We start from the raw sequence: 23,253 nt of genomic DNA, 5'->3' as shown, positions 1-23,253 counted from the left end.
CACGTCCCTGGGCATGTGGGCACCGGGGCATCGGGAGGGGTCCTGCCGTCCAGGGGGCCAGGACGGGGCAGGAGGGCCCTGGGGATGCAGAAGCCACACCGCCTTTCCAGGCCGTGGCCCGGCTGCAGGAGGTTCAGGTCCTGAGACCAGGGTCTCGTGTGCAGAAAGCACCCGCAGGAAACCACAGGGCTGAGCGCGCTTCTCACCACCTGCACCAGGAGGTGCGAAAGAAGGCAGCAGCTGCGATGAAATGAACAGGAACAGCTGAAACATCACGGTGGCTCTCGAGGGCGCCAAGTCCCAGGACGGGACCGGATCGCAGGTGAGGCATGTGGGCACACACACGGGCGAGCAGCAGGCGGGAGCCACGCCACGTCAACCATGTCCCTTCTACAGCTGTGACCCGGTTAACACTGAAAACGGGCACGCGCCTCCCTGGCCGCCCAGCACCGCCCCGCGAGGTGAGGCCTCTCCTGGGGGAGCTGCCAGTCCCTGCCCTCGGGCTCAGGCCTCACCCTGTCCCAGCCTCCTGCCTTCAGCCTCCGGGGACCCTGAGGGACGTGGGGCAGCCTTGCTCAGGACGGGCGTCAGCCAAGCCCTCCCCGCGGGTGAGGAGGCCTGGTCCAGCGGCGCTCCTCAGACCCTCGATGTATCCCGGGGCTTTCGGGGGGCTCATCTCTGCCTCGATTTCCTGTCCCCGACTTAGGTGGGATTGTGAGGAGGAAGGAGGAACACGCTGGCCTCTGCTGGGTTCAGTGACCCTCAGGCGAGACCCTGGCCCGCCGTGACAACCAGGGCCGGCCGCACACCCTGTGGGAGGCAGGAAGCCAGTGTGTGTGGGGAGCTCGTCCTCTGGCCCCCAGCCTCACCCAGCATGGTGCCGCAGGGCCCGAAGTGCCTGTGGTCGTCCCCTCTCTCTCCCGCTCCCTGTCTGTTTTCCTGTCTCTGACTCTATTTCTGTGTCTGTCTCTTTATGGCTCTGTCTCCCGGTCTCCCTCTGTCTCTATCTGTGTTCCGGCCTCTCTCCAGTGACTCATTTGATAAAGGACAGACCTTTCAGAGGCACTTGTCCTCAATAAAAACGGCCCTGGCTGGAAACCCCCTGACAAAGGCCAGCTTCCTCTCCAGAGCATGGAGGCTTGCTGGCTTCCCAGTCACCTGCTCCTATGGGCAGGCGTGGCCCCTCCTGCAGGGCCTGCTGGGCGCTGAGGGGCCTGGAGCTCACCAGCAGCCGCGCGGGGGCTCTGTCCTCGGCACCCAGTCCAGTGTTCCCTGGCAAGGCCAGCCCTGCTCTCTGCCAGAGGCCCTGCTGCCCACACAGAAGCTGCGGGGGCTGTGTCCCCCCAGGCCCCGGGCCCCCACCTGGCCCCTGTGTGGCAACACTGCAGCCACCTGGGCTTCTCTGGGCGCCTGGCCCGCTCGCTCCCGGGCAGAGGCTCTGCAAGCCTGTGTCCCTCCCTCCACTGCGACAGTGGGGCTGAAAGCCTGGCCGCCTGCCAGCCATGCCCAGGGCCCTGCTGGGCAGCCACAGCCGAGCTCGCTTGGCCCTGACCCCGCCCTGGCTTGTCCACCTGCCCCTCACCTGTTGGACCCGGGCAGCAGGACCTGCAGACTGCAGCACAGCGAGTGCCTGTGAGTTAGCGACCTCAAAGAGCGCAGCTAGATGGGCGGCGTCCTGGATGGCACTGGGTGGGTGTTGGGGGCCCTAGAGCAGGGCCTGGGGGTGGAAGCGTGGTGAGGACTGTGGCTGCTGAGCAACCCTGAGATGAGCAGATGGTGAGCTTGACATGACACCCGCCTGCACGTGTGCACAGTGCCCCGGGCGCCTTGGCCCGTGCCGGCCCAACGACACCAGTGCTGGAGGCCAGGCTGTGCCGAGCCGACCCAGGACCGCAGCGCTCTGCAGAGGCGACGAGGGGAAAATGAGTCCCCAGCAGCACTGGGAGGAGATGAGGAAGAGACACAGAGGACGACCACAGGAGGACACAGGGAGGCCTGACACCTCGGCCTCCGGACTGCGGGTGGGAGTGCCTGACGCAGGCCCGCTATGGCGCCTCACCGGTTAGCACAGGGCCTGCTGATCAACACCAGCGGCACAGGCTGGCAGAGCACTCCAGCATCCGCCGCACTGAGACTTCCGGCGACAGGCCTTGCAGAACTTCCTGTTTCAGGCCAGACCAGAATCACCATGAGGTGCTCAATGAAACATATTTTAGTACTTCTGCTATCTGGCCTTTGCCGTGGGCAGGAAGTGCAGCCACACATGAAAACGAGACAGAAAGCATGAAAAGAACAGCACGCACCAGTGGGAAGACCGTGCTGTCTGAAGACGGTCTCAGCCTGTCCAGTTGCGTCCACTGCCTCCCCTCCGCCCTGAGGGACACCCTGCTCCTCGGGGCCAGGCCGGAGGCCACGCTCGGCCCACAGAGCAGTCACCGCAGACCTGCAGCTGCGTGACCCATGGCCCTCCACGGCCCCGACGCCCAGTGCTCCCGGAGACTCCGTTGTGCCCACGCTGAGGCCTGTGCAGTCCAGGACCGAGGCCGCCCCCTCAGATGTGCCCTGACCACCCCTCCTCGGCCAGCGTGGTGGGTGCCGTGAGCCCAGGCAGTGGGCGGGACACTGGCTGGCCACAGCCCAGCAGCTGGAGGGACCGCCTCACTCCTGCCTCAGTCCCCCCACTGTGTCACTGTGCCTATGGCAGGGACAGAACCATCCCTGTGCTGGAGCCTCAGCCCCAGAACCTGGGACCAGAACTTTCCCACGGGCAGGGGCCGTCCCCATGTGATTGCTCGGGGCCAGGTCAGGGCCAGGAGCCATGTGGAGATGCTCAGCACACCGGGACGCCCTGGCCAGCAGAGCCAGGTGCTGGGACAGCGTCAGTGCAGCCCTGGGCTCCCTTCACTGAGAGAGAGAAGAGCTGCAGTCTGCACAGGTGCTGACTGGGCCCACAGGCCCTGGAAACCAGTGCATCCACTATGGGTCTTCAGTGACAATCCGGCAACATAAAATATCCAAGGTGCCCAGCATGCAGTGGTGAGCAATGCAGCACTAGAAGGTTCCAGAAAGCCTAAAGGATGGGGAAGAAGCCAGGCGGGCAGGGCTTGGTAATCTCCGCTCTGTGGGAGGCTGAGGCAGGAGGATTGCAGGTTCCAGCCCAGCCTGGGCAACTTAGTGACTTAGCACCACCCTGTCTCAAGATAAAAACTAAAAAGGGTTGGAGCTGTGGCTCAGTGTACAGGTCCTGGGTTCAATACCCAGCAGAGGGGGGTGGGGAGAATAGGGGAAGAACTGCAGCAAGGTCCTGGTGGGCCAAGCCGTGTGCCCCGAGCCCACCGGAAGCCGTTCCACGTGGGCCCTGCCCTGGCAACACTGGGCTCTGGGGCGGCAGACCCAGGAGGAGGGAGCCTCGCAGCGTCTGGAGTTCCAGCGTGTGTGGCCACGGTGACCTCGGGACAACATGGAGGGCATGCCCTGGAGGGCGACCTGCTCCCCTCCACAGGACGGGGCCAGTGTGTGGCACGTGGGGGCCGAGGGACCCGCAGCAAGGGCCCTTGCTCCCCACCCACTGCAGGGCTCTGCTCACAGCAGCTGCAGGCGGACAGAGATGACAGGGCCTACACACTGCGCCTTGGACTCCATGCTGTGCCAGGGGCCTGAGAGCCACTGAGGGAGAAAGGCTCCTCAGTCCCGCGGAGAGGTTTCCATCCGTGGGCCCTGGCTCTGGGCTGGGGAGGTGGGACGTCAGGGGAGCAGGGTGGCCAGGGCTGCTCACGGTGGCTGGAGGTAGAGGGAGGGAAGGAGACACAGCACCTCAGCTGGCTGTGCCGGGCAGGGTCCTGGGGAGCCGAAGGAGAGGACAAACTATGATCACAGGGGCAGAGGCTGGCAGCGTGGTCATGGGGTAACAGTGACACTCAGTCCAAGGAGCCGGAAATCAGAACAGGAGGGATGAGGAGTGGCCCCGCCAAGTCCACATGGAGGGGCTGGAGCAGCTGGGCTCTGACGTCCTCGTGAGACGTGAGCCCACACGTGCTGTCCCATCTGGGCCGCAGCCTGGAGGGCAGTGCCGCCCACACTGGGGAGGCCTCTCCCGCAGATGCCCCAGGCCCTGTGTGCTGCCAGCAGAGCGGGCTGAGCACCGAGACCAGCCGTCACACGTCCAGCGAAAAATTATTCAGCCTTTACGAACGAGGACACCCAACACGGCTCCCAGGTGGACAAGCACTGCCTGGGTCCACTGCGGCCCTAGGGTCCTCGGGCTCAGAGACAGGAAGCGGGAGCCGGGAGGGCCTCTTCAGTCTGGATGGGGAGAACCATCTTCTGGGCAGGGGTGGCTGCACGGCAGTGTGACCGTACTGAGTGCCCCCGAACTGGGCACCTGAAAATGTCTAAAAGAGCACATTTCACGTTCTGCATTTAAAAAGTGCGAGCAAGCCTGCCAGAGGCGGTGACAGCCCCAGCCTGAGTCCCCTCCCCTCGGCGGGCGGCCGCAAGCCAGCACTCTGCACCCGAGGGTCCCCAGAAGCCTCCACCTGGGCTCCGGGGTGGCCCCCCAGCCCCTCCCGACGCCTTCCCCGCAGGGGAAGGAGACAAGTGGACGGAGACAAGTGTGGCAGTGGGAATCGCTGGGGACGTGTGTCCTGTGCTCCGTACACTGCGGGGACACAGGGGTCACTGGGGGTACATGCCCGGTCAGTGCCTGCTTCACACAGGCCTGACGAGCACTTCAGAAACGCTGTGTGGAGCCTCGAGTGGCTTCATGCTCACTGAGGGACACGGCCCCACCTGGCTGTGCCACTGCCTCTGTCCAGAGGCCTCATCTTCTTTTGTCTGCAGTGAAATCTTCGTCCCCAGGAAAGGCAGGTTATCAAAAATATTCAGGGGGCTTTGCAATTTCAAATGGGTGCATTGCGTACTTGCTGTGCTAGCTAACTGTTGTGTCCACTCTAAGAAACGCCCAGCTGATTGGCTTAGCACAGCTCTGGGTGTGGACGACCGATTTACCAAAGAGGGAAGACCTAGCCTGGGCGCCAACCAATGGGCTTGTAGCCTGAAAGGAATAAAAAGGAGAAGACGGAAGTCTCGCTTAGGGTTTCTCTGGAGGAGCTCCGGTCGTCACCGTTGCCTCTGGATGTCTATATCCAGGCTTCCAGCTCAGACCCTTCAGCGTTCCGGCGGCGACCCTTCCGCTTCCGGACACAGGCTCCGAGAGGATTCTGCAGCGAGCTCCAGGTCTTCCGCCTGACTGGGATCGTTCAGCTCTGTGGTGTGCAGACAGCTCTTCTGCACCCTTCCACACCCGACTCTGCAGGCGGCCACTGTAAGCTACTTTGTAAATCATGTCTACGTGGCAATCAAGTAAATCTGTTTCTCTAGTGAACACCAATACACTTGCATGTGTGGAAGAGTGTGACACATGCGTGAGCTCAGCCCCTAAAGACGACACATGTGTGCACACGCAGGACCCAGAAGCACACGTCCGCCCAAGCCACTTGCCACTGTGTGTCTATGCCTGAATTCTGGAGCTGGTTTCCTGTTATGCATATATAACTTTTAAAAAATAAAGATTAACTTTATTTTTTTTCAACAGTTTTTTTTTTGGTACCAGGAATCGAACTCAGGACTTTGTGCTTTCAAGGCAGGTGCCAGAACCACTGAGCTAAATCCCCGGCCCAAGATTAACTTTATTTTAAAAAATAAAGATTATTTTAAACACCTGTGATGAATTAAAATACAACTTAATGACAACTGTGGGGTGCAGTGAAAGCAGTGTCAGAGGGAAACTTGAGAAGGACAGCCTCCTATAGGAGATGAGAAATAGCAGATCAAATCCAAAGTGAGAGGGGAAAAGAAATAATAAAACAGAGCAGAAATGGATGAAACGGAAAATCAACAGAGAAAAATCAACAAAAACGGTGGTTGAAAAGATCAGTGAGACCGACAATCCTGTCCAAGGGAACCGAGAGGAAAAACTGCGAGCCCGAAACAACGAATATCCGAAACGGAAGAGAGAGGGGCATCAGCGTGGGTCAAGAGAGGTCCCAGGCAGCTCCGCATCCACACACGTGACAGCCGAGGTGTAACGGCCCAACTGCCTGACAACACAGCCTCCCAAGACTCACCCAGAAAGAAGCAGCCTGGAAGGTTTATTTGTATTAAGGAAACTGGATCAATAGTTAATTCCCTTCCAAACAGAAAGCCCCAAGTCCACACAAGGTCACTGGCAAATTCTATCAAACATTTACAGAAGAAACTAGGCCAATTCTGTACAATCTCTTTCAGAAAATAAAAGCAGAAGGATACATCCTAACTCATTCTGTGAAGCCAGTACTCCTCTAATACCAAAACTAGACACAGTCATTATAAGAAAAGGAAACTACAGGCTCATATTTGTAGTTCATATCTCTCATAAACATAGGTAAAAAATTTCACTAAATACTAGCAAGTCATATCCAAGAATGTATAAAATAATCATACAACAAAGCCGGGTGGTACTTGTCCCAGATAAGAAAAACTCGTTCAACATCCAAAAATGACTGTGACCCATCCTAAGAACAAGCTAAAGCACAAAAACCACACGACCACGTCAGCAGGTGCAGAGAAAGCCCCTGACAGAGCCCAACACCTATGCAGGACAAGAAGTCCTCAAACTAGCGGCCGAGGGAACTGTCCTTGCCTCGGGACCGTCACAGAACACCCGCGGCTAATGGCAGACAGCAGAGACCTCCCTGTGAGATCAGGCACAAGGCAAGGACGTCCCTCACCATGCCTTTCCACACCACCCTGGAAATCCCAGCTAATGCAGTACCTGGGAAGGACGAAATAAAACTATTGTTGTTTGCAGATAATGTGACTCTATGTAGATTACTCAAAAGACTAGGCAAAAAACCCTCCTGGAACTAATACACAATCATAGCAAGGTTGTAGAATAGAAGGTTAATACACTAAAGCCAATTGCTTTCCCATATCCCAGCAGTGAACACCTGGAATTTGAAAAAAGCAATAGAGTAATATTTACATTAGGATCCCCGATACACAAGGAAACCCTTGTGTATAAATCAAACAAAATATGTACAAAATCTATGAAAAAGTACAGAACTCTGCGAAAGAAATCAAAGATGTTCCAAATAAAGAGATATCCCTTGTGCATGGATAGACAGCCCGTGCGCATGGACAGATATCCCATGGTTCTGAATGTTGTTGAGATGCCAAATGTGCCCAACTTGATGTGCAGGCTCAAGACAATCCCCATCAAAACCCCTGCACATCATTTAATGGATGTCAGCAACCTGGCTCCGAGGTTTACATAACGAGGCAAAATCCGAAACAGCCAACGTATGATTGAACCTGGAGTGACACTATCTAACTCTCAGACTCAGTACAAATCACAACTATGGCAATCAAGACAGTGCGGTAATGGAGAAAGAACAAACAGATCGATGGAAGAGAACCGGCAGCCCCGAAACAGACTCACACAACACACCAACACAGTCAGTGGGCACTGCCGCGGGAGAAGATGACCAATGGGAGAAGGACGGCCTTTCCAACAGATGGTGCTGGGACAGCTGCGATCCCCGTGCAAAAAAAGACTCCGGAATCAGATCTTTCACACTTCACAAAAATTGATTCAAAGGAGGTCACAGACCAAAACGTAAAATGTAAAACGCAAGCTTAGGAGTCTCCTCGATTACACAGGAGAAAATCTAGATGACCTCGGGCCTGGTGCTGACTTAAAACACAACACCACAGGCATGATCCGGACAGAAAGCGCGGCCAGCTGCACTTTACTGAAACCGCTGCTCTGTGAAGACACCGTGAAGAGAAGACAAGCGACTGGCAGGGAGAAGCCGCCGAGGAGGCATCTGTTAAGCACTGTTCTGAACCTACTCAAACAAACATCTAACAACGAGGGTGAGTGATTCTAAAACAGGCAAAAGATCTCAACCGATACCCAGACAGGAGACGGGCACACGGGCACCAAGCTGGCACAGGTGCTGCGAATTACAGCAGCGAGGTACCCCTGACACGCACAGGAGGAGACCCGGACTCACGCCCTCGGTGTCCACCCAAGGAAGGCGAGCATGCATGCGCATGCGCACAAACACCAAAACCAAAACAAGACAAAACACCTACACACGGACGTTTCTAACAGCTTTATTCAGAATTGTCAAAGCTTGGAAGCAACCGAGGGAACCTTCAACTAAACGCTGGCGCACCCAGACAACAGCGCAGTGTTCAGCGCCAAACTGTGGCAGAGACTGAATGAAATGCGCATCGCTAAGCCAGGGAGTGGGGAAGCGGGAGGAGGAGCCTGAGAAGGGAGGTGAAATCCTCCGCACACCGCGACGGGGTCCAGGATGCACATCGCTGTGTCATGGCTTCAGAGGCTCCCTTGGGTGTCGATGCCGATGGGGGGGCTGGGCAGGGGTGCACAGGGGATCCGTGCCTTCCCCCAGCTGCGGTATGACCCTCAAACTTCCCCAACGTCAAGTCTACTTAAGACAAAGCGCGCAGGAGAGCCGACCTCGAGCCTTACAGGATAAGGGTGGGTGCCTGGAGCTGGGCGGGGGTGGCCTCCCTTGGGCCACAGGCTTCTCTGGCTCATGCTGAGTCCCATACCCCGGGCCCGGGGATCTCGACAGGCAACCCAGTCCTGCGCCTTCTGTCCTGCAGCTTGGAACAGTGGGCAGGACAAACGACAAGCTGGTGACACAGCACACACACGTGTTTAAGACCAGCACCCCAAAGGGGCAGCAAGAAAGGGCACCTCCTCGGCAGGGCACCCAGCATCCACTCAGCCAAAGCCAGAAATGCAGGAAGGGCCACTTGAGCCTGGCAGAGCTACACAGGGCAGAGGGACCTGGGGGGCAGGAGGCGTGGACAGAGAGGTCCCTGGAGCCAGTGTCTGGGTGCAGCCTGGCTGGGCCACCTCAGGGCTGAAGCTGAGGGGAGAGGGCTGGGGTCCTGGGTCTGGTTTCTGGAGGAGACAGGCTCAGTGGTACCAAACTGTAGGCGAGAAGTGCCCGTGTGCCACCTGAACGTGCCACGCCGGTGGCTCTATGCCGAGAACAGGAGGCAGGCAGGTGAGGGACATCTGGGCCAGGCGCAGGGGTGGGACAGCAGGGATGGCAGCAAGGGCACTGGGACCAAGGTGGTAAAGGCAGCTGGGAAATACTGAATAGCAGCCTGGAGCCCAGTACCCACGGGGGACAGAGAAGCCACAGGTGCAGGACAAAGGGATCCAGGCAGGGCTCTTGAAGATGATGAACCCTGTCCTGAAGCCACGGCAGGAGGGGTGCAGCAGGAGGCCACCCTTGGGCCAGCCTGGAGCCTGAAGCCTCATAGGGAACAGGGAAAGGGAACACTCACAGGACCCCTGCAGTGAGTCCTGGTCTCTGGTGAGCCACAACGGCACAATGCAAATGAATAAAGACAGAAAATGACTCAGAGAAGCTGAGCTTTGGGCCTGATCAGTGCTGGTCTGGGCAGCAAAGACAGGGGCCCCCAAGCTCAACACTACTTATTGGAGTCCTAGGGAGTGACAGATGTCTCGGAGGGCAGTGGTAATGCTAAGACCACGAGGATGTTATGCTGATTAGGACGCAAGATGAGCAAAGACGTCTTACAGCAGCAGGTGGTAAGAAATCTGTCCCTCCCCAGGTGAGACCTTTCTACTCAGTTCTCAAAGAACCAGGGTGTCTTCAGCTGATATAATCTTGCTCTTGAGTATCACAGCATCATGGGACCACTGAGGTCTCAGCTGTGACTGGAGGCAAAAATGGAGTAGTTTCAGCATGCCATAGCCGGGCTGTAGGGCAAGAAGACTAGGCCTGATCATAATTTAATTGTGAAATGATTTTTCCCCAAAATTATGTAGAGTGGCTCCCAACACAGCCTGACCGACGGTTCTGCTGCGCCCCCTGGTGGCGTCGTGTGAACACACAGCCTCTCTCCAGGGCCTCAGCATCTGGGTCTGTGGGGTCCCCAGCTCAGGCCCCATCGCTGGGCAGTCGGCAGCCCCTGCCATCCGCACAGGGATGGCCCTCAGCTCCAGCTGCTCCTCTCCCAGCTGGGCTCTGTCCCCTTCCCTGACCACCCTCCCAGCTGGCTCCAGTGCCCAGCAGCCTCTGCTGGTACCCCTACCCCAGGTCCACGAGGCCAGGCAAGGAATATCCCCACCATGTAAAACAGCGCCTGGCCCGAGGGGGGCTCACAAGGGGGGCTCGGTCACTGAGTTGGTGGCTGCTGTCCTGGCTCTGGTCTGCAGTGGCCTTCTCTGGGCCTCCTCCAAACTCTCTCTAGAGCTCAGGTCTAGGTCCCACAGCACCTGGACAGGTGGACACCTCGAGGCCTGGCTAAACTGGCAGGAAGCTCTGTCGGGCATCACCATGTTGGGCACAGTGCAGGGCTGGATGTCTGCGCTCAGCCCTGCAGTGCTGGCCCCACAGTGCTGGCTAACAGCAGTTGTTTCTCGGGGGTTCCTGAGTCATGCACTTCTTGTCTGCCCTCAGCAGCACCCTGGGAGTGAGGGAGCAGGGAGGGGCAGAAGTCCAGGCACCGGGTCACTTCCTGCATCTGGCACTCCCCTGGCATGTGAGTCTGCCCAGGCTGCACGGGGGACTGAGTGCGCATGGGCAGTGGGGTTTTCTTCCACCAGCACCCATGCTGCCTCTGAACACCATCTCCTGCACCATCGCCAGCCCACTACCTGTGCTCTGCTCAGCCAGCCCTCCCAGGCCCCCTGGGAGGCAGACCCCATGGCACAGCAGGTGGACTTGCAATGTGCTGCAGGCCGAAATGTGATGGAGGGCGACCTGGCTCCAGGGGATGCGCAGGCACCCACCACAGTGAACACAGCTGCTCATCCGGACGCTGCAGGGCATGGCACAGTGTGGGAGGATGCACAGGCTCTGGCTACCTGGGGGACTTGCGCCCAGACTTCGCGAGCAACTGCGGCCAGCAACTGCGAGACGGATGGGGTGACTCGGACACTGGCCAAAGTGACGTCCGGAAGGCAGTGGACAGGTGCAGCCAAGCTCAGCAAACCGGCAGGAGCCAGGGAAACCTCAGGCAGCGCCACCCACCCACGGCCCAGGACGCTCAGAACTCAACAGAGACCCCGATGGTCCCCAGGGGAGAAGGGACCGAGAGCAAGCTGAGCGCCAAGTGGACACGCAGTCGCTGCGTGACAGGAGCACTGGGAGCCCGGCCGCCCAGTGGCAGTGCAGGCTGAGCACAGGAGCCCTGGGGACACATGCCCAGGGCCCACACCAGGGCCCACACGCAGCAGGGAAGCACAGCGTGAGGCCGCTCAGAGCCAAGGCTGGGGGAGGGCATGAGAGGCAAGCAGGGCTCCTGGCCTTCAGACAGGTGTGTGGACGGCGGGCAGGGCTCACACACCTGTGACTCGCGCATGTTCCCATCACACACGTGTGTACAGTTTTAACACACATGCTCGTGAGGACAGCAGGATGGAGGCTGGGCCAGGAGGCTCAAGCTGCCTCAGGCAGCACGGCCACTGTGTGGGCATGGGCAGCAGGCTCCGGGCCCAGCACTGGCAGGAACCACAGGCACCGAGAATCTCGGTCCTGTGGGGGAAGAACCAGAAACTGCCCAGGTGGAGGGGGGGTGTCCCTCCCCTGGCAGGTCCGTGTGCAGCCTGTGGGGGGCGCTGGTGCCATCACGGCCCAGCACCTTCTCTCCAGGGCCCAAAGTCTGCTCCAGCCAGCATCTCACGCGGGTGGACAGAACAGATTCCCAAGGAAGTGGCCAGTGCCAGGCTGCAGCGTGCCACCGAGGGCACGGACCCAGGGCTGCCTGGAGCCACACCTGGGGCGAGAGAAGGTTCCAGAACGGGCAGTATGTGCAGATGCCTGCATTCCCACTGATACGTCTCCCAGACCAAAACCGCACGGAAAGGACACAGCACACCCTGACGCCCGCCACACCGGAAGCCACCACCCAGGGACCACCCGGCGGCCGTTACTGGGCCAAGCATCAGTGATTTCCCCTTTCTCTAGAAAATTAGGAGAACTGAGACTAACTGAAGAACCCTCATTTAGAACCCACTCCCCAGTTTCAGAGGCCTGAAACGTAGATGTCAGAAGTTTCCAATGTGGAAAGGAGTTTATTCTCCAGGGCTAACGGGACTGCTGGCTCAAAAAATCCCCTTGCTTTAATTAGTGCACATTTACTTCACGTTACAGAACGTTCCTTCATCTCTAAACGTGGTACTCTCATTTCCTGATTATCAGACTCACAACCTTAGGACATTTCTGCATCGACACTCAGAGCCATCAGACCCGAGTGAGGATGGTTTTCTCTGCAAAGTCCCCGTCTGGCTCCCACTCGTTTCCAGGACACGATGGTGAGGGAAGCCACGCAGGGACTGCCGGCTGGAGACCGGCCCCAAGATAGACCTCCTCCTGCAGGAGACGCCCGGAGTCTGAACTGCCCGCACTGCTGCTGGGCCCAGCGGCCAAGGGCAGCAGTGGCCAGCAGGGGCTGAGCAGGCGGTCACTTCCCCAAGAGCTCCAGCACACTCTTCACCATGGCCCCGATCCCGTCGTGGATGTGGTGCAGCGCAGCCTCACACATGAAGGCTGGGGTCGTGACCACCTTGTTCTTCCGGTCCACGTGAGCTTCGTGTGCAGGGTTAGGGAAAAACCCTCGGCAAGGGCTGAATTTAGGAGAGGGCCGGGGCCTCGGTCTGGCGGCTCCCAGGACAGCCCGTCCCGGGCAGGCGCCTCTGCCAGGCTGCCTGCCCCCGAAGGAAGCATGGAGTCCAGCAGCAGCTTGCCCCTCCTTGCCCCCAGAGGCCGCGCCAGAGCCAGCAGCTCCCTCCCGCAGGTCTCAGGGCCCAGGCGGTGCAGCTGCCACTCGGGATTCCATGGAGCGGCTCGGCATCGGGCACCGGACCCCACCCCTCGCCAGCAGCACAGGCAGGCCCAGCTCCCCCTGCCCTCAGCAAGGATATGGTCACACCCTTCACGCAGTGCGTGGCACCCAGGGCCTTGATGGCCTCCGCAGTCCCAGCATAGGGCCACTTGCCGCCCTCTTCCTGCTCGTGGCCCACGGTGACCTCGACACCTCTGAGCACTTTGGCTGCAAGGACAGGCGCGATGCAGCACAAGCTGCAAGTGGGGGGTGCGTCAGCACAGGCACGTGAGCCTGGGCAAGGGGCGAGTGACTGGGAGCCCCGCACCTGCCACCTGCTCCCTCAGCCAGCAGGGTGGCACAGCCCCAGGGAGGCCATCGGGCCACCAGAGGGCACCCCTCCGCAGGAGTCCCGGCGAGGAGGGTCCACCAGAGGGCACGGCCCAGCCCAGCTGTGCAGCTACTGCCTCACCAGCTGATCAAACCAGATCGCGTCTGGGAACCACAGCCCCTGACCTCTGACCCAGGCCAGGACCCTCTGCACGGGCATCTGCACCTGGGCACCCTGCCCCCACCCCTGCGCCCTGGGGGCTGTGGCAGCAGTGGGACCCCAGCACCTTGCCTGACACCTTGCAGCTACGAGGACATGGGATGGGACAGGCAGTGCCTCCCACACAGCACCCCACACTCCCCAGAGGCGCCCTCAGAGCTGTCACCCAGACCTGTGCCAGCGTCATCCTACGTCCCTGTCAACTGTGCCCTAGGGGCCTCCGGGCAGCAGAGCCCTCCTCCCTCCTGCATATGAGGCCGCATGTCCAGCCCAGGGCAGACGTGGCCACAGCTCGCAGTTCTTGGCCCCCGCCCGGCAGCTGGACGCACCCGATGGGCTTCCCGGCCGCGTGGAACTCCCTCAGGACTCGCGCCACGTCCTCATTGACTCTGCAGTCCTTCCCGTCCACAGCGAAAGTGCTCCTGCCAGAGAGGACAGGCCTGCCTCAGCCGCTTCCGCTCTGCAGCTCCTCTGCACCCCACTCCAGCCCAGAGCCCTAGCACCGGCCCGCTGATCCCAGGGAACCGGTGTGGACACACGTGCACGTGCGAACCCTTCCTGTAACCACGCTGCTACAGGCACAGCTTTCTGTTTTTCAAACAGACTGCAGCAGGGATGGGGAGGGGCAGGGGAAAGACACCAGGCCCAGGCTGGCCAGTCCGGGGTCTTGGCTCCAGGTCAAGAGCCTGACTTTCAGGAAAGGCAACACTACTGGCCTGCAAACAGCAAAAGGTGCTGACTTTATCATCAGTGAAGAAAAGGCCTCCAGGGTCCATCTGTTTTGCCCTCAGGGGTGAAGATGAAGGGCTGGGACCAGGGAGGGAAGGTCTCCCTCGGAGCTGCTGCAGGGTGGGCGACCTCACAGAACCCCTCACAGCTCAGTGCATGCAAGCTTCCTGCCAGGAACACCACTTCCGACTCCTGTCCTGCTCCAGTCCTGCCCCTCCGTTCTGGGACAGTCTCGGCACTTGTGCCCAAGCCTGGAAACCTTGGGGTGAGGCCCAACCCGTCCCAAGGTGGCGACAGGGCCAAGCACGCCTCCAGATGCTACGAAGAACAGGCAAGATGACGCTGAAGTCCCCAAGCAGCCAACAGAAAGAACCAGCTTGTCCCCCGGCAGTCCGGGTGCGGCAGAGCAGTTCCCAAACCAGCTCCAAACTGGACCTGCCATGAAAAGCAGCACAGAGCCAAGGGTGCAGGCTACCGTGTGGCCACGCTCCAGCCACGCCTGCCCACAGGATCGCCATGAGTGCATGCGGCTGGAGCTGTGGCCAGAGCGCTGAGTGCTGGACTCCCAGGGCGAGCCTCTCCCTGGATGCACTCACTCCAGGCCCTCACCTGCTGCCCAGTGCACGCACTAAGCCTGTCACTGTCACCTCAGACTCCCTGGGCCTCCGTGACAGCTGTGGGACTCAGAGGAACCGCTGGCTCAGTGATCACACGGGCTTAGCCGGAGCCTGGCCTCTGGGGGCTGCCTCGCCCCTGGACAGGTTGGGAGAATGGGGGTGGCTACCAGGAAGACAGCGGCCTCCCCGGAGGGGACCATGTGCTCAGACACGAGCCTGGATTGATCCGAGACCCAGCCGCCTGCCTAGGTCTGAGCTCCTAAGCCAAATGGGCAGAGGCCACACGGGCAGACATGGCCCCTGACAAGCCTGCCATGGGTCAGAGAAGCACTGAGCACACAGCTAATCTTCCCAAGAAACCCTGGTCCAGCTGGAAGTGAAAATCTGCTGATGCCCCATCTCGTCGGGTCCTGGCAGGACACAGAGAGAAACTGCTGGAAAGGGCTCCCAAGGCCGCCTGACCCTGGAGCCTGGAGCCTGGAGCCTGGAGCCTGGTGTGGACGCAGGGGATGAGGGGCTTCCACAGCTCGCAGGAGGCGGGGATGCGGTGTCGCTACAGGGCCCGGAATCTTGGGAAGGGGCCCTCTTGGGTCCCGACGTTGGCGGGCAGGGTGCCTGAGGCTTCAGAACAAGGCAGGCTCGGTCAGCTATGACTTGGAGAACAAAGCCCCTCTGCCAAGCCCGCGTGTCACTGACCACAGGGAAAGGAGTCCAAGCAGCTGGCTGGGACAGTGGCCTCGTGAACAGCAGCCAGAGGGATCAGTGAGCGGGAAGAGGAGGAGGCGGGAGCACCGCCCCGGGGGAGTCCTGCTCAGGGCCCAGCGGATGCGGCAGGTAGGGGCCCCTGGAGGAGGCCCCCGCAGCGGGGAGAGGGAGGGGGAGGTAGGAAGGCTGCTGGCCTCTCCCTGCAGGGCAGTCGCCAGGCACAGCTGAGGGCAACAGCTAACACGCCGCGGCATGGGAAGCACCCCTCGTCTTTCCGTCCTGTGACAGCAGAGGGCTCAGTGGCCCTAAGGACCCTGCAGAGGTCCTCAGGGAGGACAGGCTCCTGCTGGGGACGGGCCACGCGCTACCCAGAGACAGGCACGTGCTGAGGACAGCACCAGAATCTCCATGAATGCACAGAAGGGAGACTAATGAGGACCTGGCCAAGGACACTGCTGCCAGGTCCACGTCCACCAGCCACTTCCCACAGCGACAGCGGGCAAAAGGCCTAACGGGAAGGCAGTGTCTCCTGCTACAGGTTCTGTCGGGGAGCCAGCCACCGAGAAGGACGAACAGAGGCTGAATCCCTAGAGCAGAGACCAGGACGGGTTAGCTGAGAGGGCCCCGCCGACCCCACGGCTGTCAGGTCCCAGAACAAGCAGAGAGGGGAAGCAAAGAGCCACCCCAGCGAGGCTGCCCCTCTGCACACGCACGGACTGAGCCCGGAGCTCGCTTACGCACAGGTTTTTGGCAGCTCCGAAGCCTCCGGGGAAGATGGCAGCGTCGTGGTTGGCTGCACTGAGCTGGGCCAGGCTGCTGATCTTGCCTCTGGCGATCCTTGCGGACTCGGTCAAAACATTCCTGGGCAGAGCACAGTGGATGAAAGGGTCAGGAGCCTGCAGTGACATGTGCTGTGCGCAGCTCGGGCAGAGGGAAGCGTGCTCACAGCTCACACGAGACCTAACGCCTCCCACGTGGAACTCGTGAGGGTCCAGTAACCCTGAGCTCAGGCTGGGCGCCTTCAGCCTGGCCCTCCACAACCTATACCAAACCCTCGGGATCGGGGCCCCCAAGAAACAGCAGCCCTGTGCATCTCCAGAGAAGGCAGAATCCAGTGCAGCCCATCGGGAAGGGGGGACAGCAGATGCCAAGAGAGCCACCACTCAGCATGCATGAAGCCATACCAGGACCTACCTCTACAGGGAGCTGCTGCAACCCTGACTGAGGGACTCTGGGGGCAAGCGTCCCGGGACGGGAGAGACAGGGCACGGGGCCTTGCCAGAGCCCACGACACTGTCTATGCCCAGAACATACTGTGAGCAGCGCAGGCTGCAGAGTTAAATCCCTCCACTGGCTCACTTTAAGAAGCGAGTCTGACTGAAGCTCCGTGACTCACAGAAGCATCTCACGAGCACTGCGGTAGCGCGCAGGTGAACATGGCCTCCCCGCTAACGGCCACAGCTGAGGCCGGAGTAATCGCACCCAAGCTCCATTCCCACAATTAGTGGCCTTCGTGGCTTGAAGGACAAAGCTCTAATCACAACCATGTACTTCGTCTGTCTTCTAATTTGAAACTGCTTTGACTTCTCTTTAAAGCCTCGCCTGCATTGGTTTCCATGGAGATTTCACATACTGCACACCTACATGTGCGCCTTTACCCTGACTGACGAAGAATAAAATTCGGTGGAAGAGATGGGCCAGGGCCTTTTGCCAAAGGAGCACTGGCCGTCGCAGTTCACACTTTCTCTTTAACTCCGTCTTAAGCTTTTCTTCAACCCTGCGTCCCGCACTGGGCAGGTGGGCACCAGGGACTTAGTGCAGGAGGCTGTGGCAGGTCCTGAGTGGCAGCACCCAGGGACAGAGCTGCAGTGCCTCCCCTCCCCCTTCCCCATCTGAACCCGGCTGGAGGGCACCTGACGGACACCCTCCAGGGGCTGTCGTCCAGAGTCAGGGAAGAGGCCAGGGCCACACGCACCTTGGGACGGACAGGCTGCCAGAACTAACAGCAGCACGGAGCCCAAACAGGCAACCAAAGGGGAGCAGATGAGAAGCACCGCCTCGCGGGACAGCAGCTATTTGTTCCTACCAGGAGGAGTGGCACGGTGGGACCTCCCCACTTGGTGAGTCCAGGGCTCCAAGACCCCCCCAGCACTGCCACACAGCCTGCGCACGGCCGATGCACGGAGGCTCAGAAGAACCCACAGCCTCAGCCTGCAGAGCCGTACACTGGGGACGCGCTCCCGTTTCCCTCCCGGCCTGCACCTGCTCTCGCCCTCAGACGGCTGCCCCTTGGTGTGGTCGATCACATGCATCTGAGGGACATCGGGGGCAAAGATCTGGACCTCGGCTCCTCCGCGGCTCAGGTGCACCAGGATCCTGTGTGGGAGGAAGCCACAGACACCACTTTAGCGCACTCCCGACCCAGACCGACACTGGAGTTGTAACATAAGGGATTTAGTTAAGCCTCAGGTGGACTAAACACCTATGCTTGGGACATCACGGGAGAACACCCAAATGCCTGCAGCTCCATCCCACTGCCTACTGGTGGCCAGGGAAGAATCCTAGGAGCAGGCTGTGCAGACCATGTGTCCAAACAGCTCCCTGCACCACGGGGTGCAGTGATGGAACTGCTCAGGTTCCTAGGCTGCTGCAGGCCCCCTGCCCTCACCAAAGGCCCATGGGCCTGCAGGGGAACAGCAGCAGTGCATGGCAGTCAGACAGGGCACTCTTACTACCCCTTACATGGGGGAGCAAACTGAGGCAGGGAGAGAACAGAGCCTAGCAGTCAGGATCTGGCCCTGGCCACTGGGTGCCACAAACACATCGCCTCCCCAGGCTGCCTGTGAGGTCTCCAGCCATGCCCTGGCTCCAAATCCACAGGAGGAGGCGCACCCTGGTGCTGTGTCCACCAGCGCAATCACCCGGGGCTCCTGTGTCTGAGGCCCCTCCAGGCACACACTGGCAATACTGGGGCCGCTGCCTGAAGAGCCACAGCCTGGCCTGTGGGTTGCACTGGGCTTCATTGCAGCCAATGAGCCTTTTCTCCCCACCCTGAGCCAGCGGAAGGAGGCAATGTGCCAGGATAGTCACACCCCACCACCCCTGCTCACGGCCTTTCTACTGAACCAGGACAAACCAAGCAACACCAAGATGGCCCCAGAGAACCCACGGTACAGGACAGCAAAAAGCACGCTGTTGAGGACCAGACGAATGGAGATCAGTTCCCATGGGGAAGAAAGGTTTGCCTGTTGGGAGCAACGCTACATAATTCTAGGGAAAAATCATTTGGTTAGCCTAGTTCTCTTGCCTACAGCCCAGCTACAGAATAACTCCAGTTTGGCCTCCGGTCACAACTGAGACTTCAGTGATCCAGTGATGCTGTGATTCTCCAGGACAAGAAACATCCTGGGAGAACAAACATCTGCTCAGTTCCTCGTTGTTCTTGGACTGTTAGCATCTTGTTTGCTGGAGATGTACTGAACTCTCTGCAAGCCTTTTGTTACACCTGGTTTATCCCAATGTGAGGTACTGAACTCTATATTTCACTTGTTACATCTGTCTCCCCGTGTACTGAATAAAAGGTGCTGCAAGCTAGGGGGCTTTGTCTTTGCTGCCCAGAGCAGCACTGATCAGACCCGAAGCTCAGCTTCTTCTCAGTCTCATTTGTCTACCTTTCCTGTAATTCACCGTGTGCTGCCATGGCTCACTGGAGACTAGGACTCACTGCAGAGGTTCTGGTAACGTCCCCTTCCCCTGTCCCCTATATTTGCCGAAGACGGTGAAGTTTGATCCCAATGTTTTAACTGCTTGTAAATGTTTGTGTGCACTGAAAACTGCAGAAGTGAGATGTTCCGTGGTTCTGCACTGAGCCTGGTGGTGCACATCTATAATCCCAGATACCCAGGTGACTGGGGCAGGAGGAGTCTGAGTCTGAAGCCAGCTTAAGCAATTTAGAGACCCTGTCTCAAAACAGAAAGGGCTGGGGATGTAACTCAGCAATGTGGGGTTCAAGTCCCAGTGTGACCAAAACAAAACAAAACAAAATAACTTAGCTGAGCATGGTGGGGCGCAACTGTGACTCGAGCACTCTGGGAGGCCAAGGCCGGAGATCTGTGTGAGCGAGGGCGGGCAACTTAGCAAGGGTGACCTTGTTTCAAAACTTTAAAAAAAAGCGGGGCTATAGCTACGTCTCAGTACAAAGGCCCCGGTTTCAATCCCTTGCGCCACTAGAAGCAGTACCTTAGGAGCTCTCTCTGGTGACAGCCCCACCCGGACTTACGCGGAGGCCTCGTGGATCTCGGTCCCGTCGTAGACTCCGCAGCCTGACAGCACCTGCGGGAAGAGGGCGCTGACGTGGGGACATTGGGGAGCAGGGACACTGGGGGGGACGGCGGAGGGGAGGGGACCCCGCGGGGACGCTGGGGGGCAGCGGAGCACTCACCAGCGCCACCCGAGCCCCGGGGCGCGGCGCGGTGCCGTGCAGGGCCGCGCGCGGGGTGGGTGCCCGCCCGCCTAGGAGCCGCAGGCGCCCGGAGAGCGGCGCGAGCGCGGAGGCCGCCGCCAGCCTCGGCACCATCAGGACCCCGACAGCGGCCATGGTGCGGGGACAGCGAGGTCGAAAGGTCACGCGGGCCGCAGGGAGGGAAGCCCGGGCCAGGTCCCTGGGCCGTGGGCGAGGCCGCGCCTGCGCACTCGCCGGGCAGAGCACGCCTGCGCAGTGGCCCCAGGGGGAAAGGGGTTTGCAGCGTGAGACCCCCCCACGTGGGTCGCGGCTACTGTCCTGACCCAGTGTTGAACCACTGTCTGAAGACGCCCCCAAATGGATTTAACCCCTCTTGGCGAACTACCCCAAAGATCTGCCCCACAGCAAACCCGCGTCCACAGTTAAAGTCCTGAGCCTTCTGGTTGCTGAAACCTGAGTAACGCTATTTTACTGAGAACAATGTACTGTTAACAAGAAGATATTCTGAGCAGGGAAAAGTACAGGAAGAAGCATATAGTTGGTGCTGCAAGAATAGCACTCTAAACAGATCACCGCATAATGGCAGGAATCCAGCCACAGCAGCCGGTATTCTGAGAGAGAAGTAATGGGGAAAGAGAAGACGACTGAGTTTGACATTGTTACTGGAAGAAACATCTGAGTTCCCACTCATTTCTGCCCTACTGAAGTGATACTGTGCTGCCATACAGGCTCTTCGTTCTGAACTGAGCTGGGGAAAGTGTCACGGCACAGAGGAGTGCATGGGCAGAGCCGTGGGTCACAATCAGGAACCCGCGCCGGAGAAGAGAGGGTTGAGATTCTCCAAGGGAATACTACTACCGTTCAGCTGCTTAGCCAGTCCTGGCCCAGCCAAACAGGTATGGGGAAGAGAAGGTAGCAGGAGGCAAACTTGGGCATCATCTTCTGAATTATTCATCCTGAAAATCTCTGGACTCATTTTTTTTTTTTCTGGTACCGGAGATCGAGCTCGGGACCATGCACTTGCGAGGCAGGCGCCGGAACCACTGAGCTAAATCCCCAGCCCCCTCTGGACTCATTTTTAACAAGGGAGTTAACATCGCCAATGAAGATGGATGGAAGGCCTTCTTTCAATCAACAGAAAGTTTCATTTTAAGCAATGAGTTGTACGCATATTAAACGTTCCGTGTGAATACCAGTAGTCTTCCTTGACATTGCCACTGGACTGACATGTAGACCAGTATACAGAATTTCTACTTTAGATGAAAATCTCAACTAGTATGGAGATAAACACAGGTTTACATATTCAGAATATTTTAAATTTTTATTAAGCTTATTTCACAACATGAAGACAAAAATCAAATCCCATGAGGAAGTCAACAGTGGCCTTAATTTAAACGTTGATATGCCAAGTATACTGTCAGAGGTTGGGGTCAAAGCACCCTTTCACTCAGCATCAAAATGTCTATGTATGAAAAGGTACCTTGCAAAGACAGTGACCTGTCATCAGGAAAGTTGCAGCAGATGCGTTGTCCGTAACAGTCTGATTTCAAAATCCTGTGTCCCCCAATTCTTGCTGACTTGGTGCTAAGATTGTTTACTCCCAAGGGAACCTAATTTCAAGCATAAGACCTTGCTTTCCTTGAAGGAGTATGTATGTCTCTGAAAGGAGAAATCTGCATTTAGTGCTCATTCTTAATTTGGGTTTATTTTGAATACTTTTGACTATCAGATCTGAAACTGATCATATTGAAATGTGTTAACAGTAGACATTCTTTGCTTTTTAATCAAATGTGAGGTATCCGAGGAAGCAAAAAGTCAAGTACAACATCCTTTAACTTGCTTTTAATTAGATCATTAGGGATTTTAGGCTCTATTGGTTGGACTACACTGCAGCTGCTTACCCTTAGCTGAGTTTATTTAAATTACATCTCAAACCAGGCATTGCAGAAAAAGGCTGCAGAAAATTTTCTAAGTGAAATAAAGGGCAAGTCTTCAGAGAGCACGATACAGTTTGAAAAAGAGGCTTCAAGGAATTGTACTTGTCTTTGGGGCTCAGAAATATGCATGCAGTTTATAGAAGCATCTTTAGTACCAGATTGCCACATGTTCTGTGTACAACTGATTATTATCCTATGGAGGCCTCGGGAAGCCTGCCTGTGCCTTTTGGTGGTATAAATGTATGTACAACCAGGAAGCCTGCCTTGCCTCAAACCAGAGGCAAAAAGTTACCTGAAATTTCTAATAAACTGTTAATCTTTAAAAAAGAAAAGAAGTCCTGAGTGTCCGTCCACTCCTGCGGAACTGCACGTCTACCCCGGGCCCACGCATGGGACTCGGCCCATCAGCTGTCATTCAGGGTCCCAAGATGGACAGCACCCCTTTCATGTTCAAGAGACATGAGGCTCGTACCACCCAGCAGTCTGGGGTGCAGGCACTGTGTGGAGATGAGGGGAGGCCAGGGGTCAGTGGGCTTTGTTCAGGCAGAACCCCCTCAGGAAGCTCCACCTGGGGTCTTGAAGCAGCCCAGGTTCCAGGTAACGCAGGGACTGAGAGGGCCACTGTGGCACATCCACTCCACCTGTGCGGGGTCCACAGGGAGCAGCAGAGTAGGTGGAGACCTGGAGGAAGCAGGGGTGGGGAGACCGCAGAACTGGAACGAACTGTGTATGAGGCTTGCTTCTGGTTGAGGGGCTTAAACGCATGTTCAGAACATGAGGGCTGGGCACAGCATTTGCCTGAGGCCCTGGGTCCCACCCCCATCACAAAAACGCCATGAAACCAGAGTGCATCACTGGACGGGCAACTAAGTACACTGGTCAGCTTCGGTCTTCAAAGGTGGAAAGGCTCTATTCGTCTTTAGCCATGGTCCTGCCTGCTGGCCTGGAGCACAGGGCAGAGGCTGTGGTTCTACTGCACATCCCACCTCCAACGTTTCCCCCGGAGCCCTGCTCAGCAGCACAGCACTGGGCACACATGACACCAAGAGGCCTGGTACTGGAGGAGTGACACTGCATGTCATGAAGTGTGGGACTAGCTAGGGGCTGTCCAGCCTCAGCTGGAGACATACAGTGCAGGAGCAAACACCAGGACTGAGGCCCGAGCAGTTTCTCCCACCTCTGGTCTGCATCCTCAGAGCACAGACCAGGAGGCCGGACACTCACGTACCAGACACCCCAGCCCGAGTGCATGACAGCCACAGCTCCAGTGCCTTCTGTGGCACATGCACCCTCCTGCCCCTTGTTGCCTGGGCCAGCTGGGGAGGTGGCATCTGCTCCACTCCCACAGGAGCGGGAGGAGGGTGGGGTCTAAAC

The 23,253-nt window shown here is 58.3% G+C and overlaps 2 protein-coding genes across 4 annotated transcripts in view; one reads left to right on the top strand and one right to left on the bottom strand.

Moving 5' to 3' along the window:
- The window catches only part of LOC147830306 (uncharacterized), a 24,465-nt gene extending 12,118 nt beyond the window's left edge, over positions 1-12,347 (top strand). The window contains exon 5 of the mRNA XM_087181751.1: positions 165-12,347. The gene's annotated coding sequence lies outside the window, so the exon portion shown is untranslated. The remainder of the gene's footprint in view (positions 1-164) is intronic.
- On the bottom strand, positions 12,104-23,253 carry Gatd3 (glutamine amidotransferase class 1 domain containing 3). 3 transcript variants are annotated; one of them, XM_004842489.3, is made up of 7 exons: positions 19,922-20,165; positions 19,760-19,812; positions 17,743-17,856; positions 16,222-16,341; positions 13,759-13,851; positions 12,980-13,136; positions 12,104-12,648 (listed from the first exon to the last, which is right to left on the bottom strand). In XM_004842489.3, exons 1-7 carry the CDS (start codon positions 20,075-20,077, stop codon positions 12,520-12,522), a joined length of 822 nt encoding a protein of 273 aa, XP_004842546.1. In that variant the 5' UTR covers positions 20,078-20,165; the 3' UTR covers positions 12,104-12,519. The 3 variants fall into 3 exon arrangements, with proteins under 3 accessions (XP_004842546.1, XP_087064235.1, XP_087064241.1); XM_087208109.1 differs by having other exon boundaries at positions 12,104-13,107; positions 19,922-23,253; XM_087208115.1 differs by having other exon boundaries at positions 12,104-13,136; positions 19,922-20,170.

Source organism: Heterocephalus glaber, unplaced genomic scaffold, assembly GCF_053883595.1.
Source record: "Heterocephalus glaber isolate CG9 unplaced genomic scaffold, H.glaber_assembly_v1.0 deba00000122, whole genome shotgun sequence".
NCBI classification, from domain to species: Eukaryota; Metazoa; Chordata; class Mammalia; order Rodentia; family Bathyergidae; genus Heterocephalus; species Heterocephalus glaber.
Note: the sequence above shows the minus strand (reverse complement) of the source record. Positions and strands in the feature narration are given on the sequence as shown.

Excerpts from the sequence above, each read along its gene's own strand:
- Gatd3 (XM_087208109.1), bottom strand. The coding sequence starts at position 20,077 with ATGGCCGCTGTCGGGGTCCTGATGGTGCCGAGGCTGGCGGCGGCCTCC. Across the intron at positions 17,857-19,759 it reads GAGATCCACGAGGCCTCCGC|GATCCTGGTGCACCTGAGCC; the intron begins GTAAGTCCGGGT and ends CCTCCCACACAG. Across the intron at positions 16,342-17,742 it reads CCGTCTGAGGGCGAGAGCAG|GAATGTTTTGACCGAGTCCG; the intron begins GTGCAGGCCGGG and ends TGCTCTGCCCAG.